Source organism: Octodon degus, unplaced genomic scaffold (assembly GCF_000260255.1).
Source record: "Octodon degus isolate 3935 unplaced genomic scaffold, OctDeg1.0 scaffold00151, whole genome shotgun sequence".
NCBI classification, from domain to species: Eukaryota; Metazoa; Chordata; class Mammalia; order Rodentia; family Octodontidae; genus Octodon; species Octodon degus.
In genome coordinates this window covers 6,036,263-6,039,884 of record NW_004524727.1, presented here as the reverse complement: position 1 = coordinate 6,039,884, position 3,622 = coordinate 6,036,263, and the positions used below count along the sequence as shown (strand labels likewise).

The 3,622-nt window shown below is 50.7% G+C and overlaps 1 protein-coding gene across 3 annotated transcripts in view; it reads left to right on the top strand.

Moving 5' to 3' along the window:
• Window positions 1-2,295: 2,295 nt before the first annotated feature.
• Window positions 2,296-3,622, top strand: part of Nbas (neuroblastoma amplified sequence) — a 244,270-nt gene continuing 242,943 nt past the window's right edge. For all 3 annotated transcript variants that reach the window (XM_023702419.1, XM_023702418.1, XM_023702420.1), the window contains exon 1: window positions 2,296-2,428. In XM_023702419.1, coding sequence (XP_023558187.1) covers window positions 2,312-2,428 — 117 coding nt within the window. In that variant the 5' untranslated portion in view covers window positions 2,296-2,311. The remainder of the gene's footprint in view (window positions 2,429-3,622) is intronic.

The window sequence follows — 3,622 nt, the reverse complement described above, 5'->3', positions numbered from 1 at the left end:
CAGTGCCTCCTCTATCAATCATCTCAGTATTACATAAAATATTTCTAGTGTAACTTCCCATTGCTGGCTTGCCACCATAGTGGGGTTCCAAAGATAAGCCTCAGCTTCCTAATAACTATCTATCTCTCCTTGGTTTTATATGTATTTATTTATTTGGCACCAGGGATCTAACTTAGAATCTTGTGATTGCAGGGTAGGGCCTTATGCCACTGATCTCCCCGGCTATTTATTTATATTTGAGTCTGGGTCTTGATACATAGCTCCAGCTGGCCTTGAACTTAGTATGTAGAACTTCCTGCCTCAGCCTCCTGAGTGGTGGAATTATAGGTGTGCAGCAGCATGCCCAGCTCCTAATATCTATCTTGCTGTAGGCAGGTATACCTATAGGCAGATGGGGTCGTGAATGAACCCTTCTCTTGCAGCATTGTAGAGAGTTGTAGAGAAGGTATAATAGAAAGCTTGGCATAGCACATGTAGCAAAAGCATGTACACAAAAATGTATTGAGGATGATAATGGCACAATCTTGTGTCAAACTGTCCATTCATGTTTTTCAGATTGACTTCCTCCTTTCCTCCTTCCTTTCATTTCCATTACTGAGGTTTTAACTCATTGTAGGTAGTTAAATTAGATAGAAATATAGGTGGTCAGACAGGGCTAGGCCCTCAAGCAGACAGTACGGAAGACAAGATGACTTTGCAACTTTGGAAAAGACCACACCTCAAGACAAAAGAGTAAACAAATGCAGCCACATACTTCCCTAGGGGTGGGCATCAGGGACTGATACTCTAAATTGGTATCAATCATCTTGAAAGAGCCAGAAAGTCACTAGCCCATCTCCCAATAGGAAAAGCCCCTATTCTGTATTCAAGCCCTCTTGCTATGACTTGCTTCCTCATTTGGTTCTGGATTTAATTAATTTTTACCTGAGCAATGGTGCTTTGTAATCTCATTGGTTGACCATAGTTTTGCTCCACATCATGCCTATCTAAGCTAGTTCCCATGTTCTCCACCTTAGACCCGCCTTACCACATGGTTTTACTCTATAAAAATCTTTGGAAGAGACAGCTTCCTGAGGCAAACCACTTGGGTGCTCCCTCTGACCCATTCTAGGATAGGAGCTTTCTTTCCCCAGTAAATATATTCTGCGGCTAACCTCTGTTTGTTCCTAAAGTTCATTCTTCGGCTTTAGAGATCATGTACTTGTCCCAGGTACCTTTCAGGTTGGGCGTTTCATTCTCCGATATCAATCTCAGGCATTTGCACTGAGGCCAGCCCTTTTCATTTTTATTTTGAGGCAGGCTCTTGTTAGGTTACAAAGTTGCCCAAGCTGGGCTTGAACTTCCCATCCTCCTGCTTCAGCCTTCCAGAGGGATGGGAATACAGACCTGTGACATTATGCCCCGAGTCTGCTTTCTTGACCCCTACCCCTTTCCCTAAAATGCCTCCAGACATCCATTGGGGTCAAGGCCTACCAATCCTCAAAGGCGCACCCTTCTCGGGGAAGTCTCTGTGGATGTCTGGCTCTCACTGTCCTCTCTGATCCTGCCTGTTTCCCTCCTGTGTTACCTATCATTTGCCAAATCTGTTGAATTGGATCTCTCTCTCTCTCTCTCTCTCTCTCTCTCTCTCTCTCTCTCTCTCTCTCTCTCTCTCTCTCTCTCCCCCTTTCACCCTCCCCGCTTCTCTCACTCCCCTCTCTATCCTCTTTCTCTGGCCCTGAAGGCCAGTGATGGTCGTGCGGAGGTACCGTGCGGCAGGAGGATCGCGCAAGCTGGAGCCCAGCGTGGACAATTTAGCCGTACTCTTTTTTTTTTTTTTTTTAAATGTATCTGGTTGTTACGTTTCACTACGCAGCTCGGACTTTGCTCAGCCTCCTGTTTTCAACCTCCCCAGCGCTGGGATTACAAGTGTGCACGGCCACACCAGACTCTGGCAGGCTCAGCCCGCCCTGGGGGCGGGGCTGTCGTGGCTCGTGATGCCCGACTTGCGGTCCCTGCACTTGTCTAAGCAGGAGCTTTAGTCTTTTTTTTTCTAATTTTGGGGAAGCTGTAAACGCGAAGGCTTTGGGTGATTCAGTCCCCAGTAACATACTCGCGTGCACACGCACAGTGCTGACTGAGATTAATTCTCCCTGACTTAATGCCTGTCGGGTAGATAATTGACAAGGACTGCGCCACGCGGGGCTCAGCGGGTGTGGTCGTCCCTTTCCGCGTCTGCTCGCTCCGCCCAGTGCCCCGCGATCACGCTGGTCCGGGGAGGCGTGTCCTGCGCGGGCTGCCGTAGCGCAGGTCCCCGCCGCGGTGTCCGAACATGGCGGCCTCCGAGTGCGGGCTGGCCTCGGATCCGGGCGGCGCTGAGGGCGAGGAGGAGACAATCCTCTACGACTTGCTAGTCAACACTGAGTGGCCGCCGGAGACAGAAGTACAGGTGAAAAGGGTCCCGACGGAGGAGGCCGAGGGGGCGGGCTGAGCCCTGGCGGAGCCACGTCGGCAACCTAGGGGGCGGGTTGGGTGATCGCCTGGGCAACGGCGCAGGGCGGGCAGGGGTCCCGCCGACTGAGGGTGAGGCGCTCTCGCACGCCTCCCCAGCCGGCGTCGGGCCTGCCCCAGTGTCCTCATCCCCCTGGACTCGCCTCCCTGCCCGCCCGGGCCGCTTCATCGGCCCAGGAGAGCCTTCTGGGCTGCAGTCCTCCCGCGTCGCGCTAGCGGCCGCCGGTCCCCTGCTAGGGACCTGAGCACCGGAACTTGTGTGTTTCAATAAAAAAGCTTTTGGTGCTGGCCTTGGTGGTCCCCAGCAGTTAACTCAGCACTGTGGAGGCTGAAGCAAGGGGGATCGCTGCGAGTTCAGGGCCAGCCTAAACTATAGAGCGCGACCTGCAATAAAAAAAAGGAAAAATAAGCGTTTGGTGATTGCATGTATATGTATGTGTGTCCAGACGTCCAGGTGTCCATCTGTCCATGTATCCACATGTCCACGTGTTCTCTGTTCGTGTATGGATGTGCCCATCTATGTGTCCATATGCCCGCCTGCCCATGTGTCCATCTGTCCACATATCAATCTGACTGTCTCACAGTCTATGTGTCCCAGATACTGCGTGAGGCATCCGGGACACAGAGATGAGATGAGCTGCCATCCACTCCAGAGGGGAGAGCCTGCGTAAAGTTCACTCATAATCTAGCAGAATCGAATTGCTCAAAATGTCACAGTAGTGAAGAGAAAGGAGCTCTGCTAGGGAATAAGTTACAGTGATGGGGTGCAGCTGTCTGCTAGGCAGAGACGTCAGGTATAGGGTGAAGAGTAGAGGTCACAGCCCTCTATATATTCAACAGACCTAAACAACGGAATTATTTAATAAGGCACTTGTGTAGTTGGGTTCTGTTAGTAGCACTGTCTCTTTGCGGATGCTCAGTGGACTTGCCTCATGACATGAGTTAATGAATCTGTCCTTCTCTCAATGAAGCTTGTCTCTGCCACCCTCCTCCACTGAGGGTGTGGAAACAGTGTTTGTGCAGTTCTGTAAGATTCACCCTGACACGTGCTGACTGGCCGTGCTCTACCTTGGTCCCATTGTACAGTGAGTCCTGATTAAACTTTTTTTTTTTTTTTTTTTTTTGGGGAATC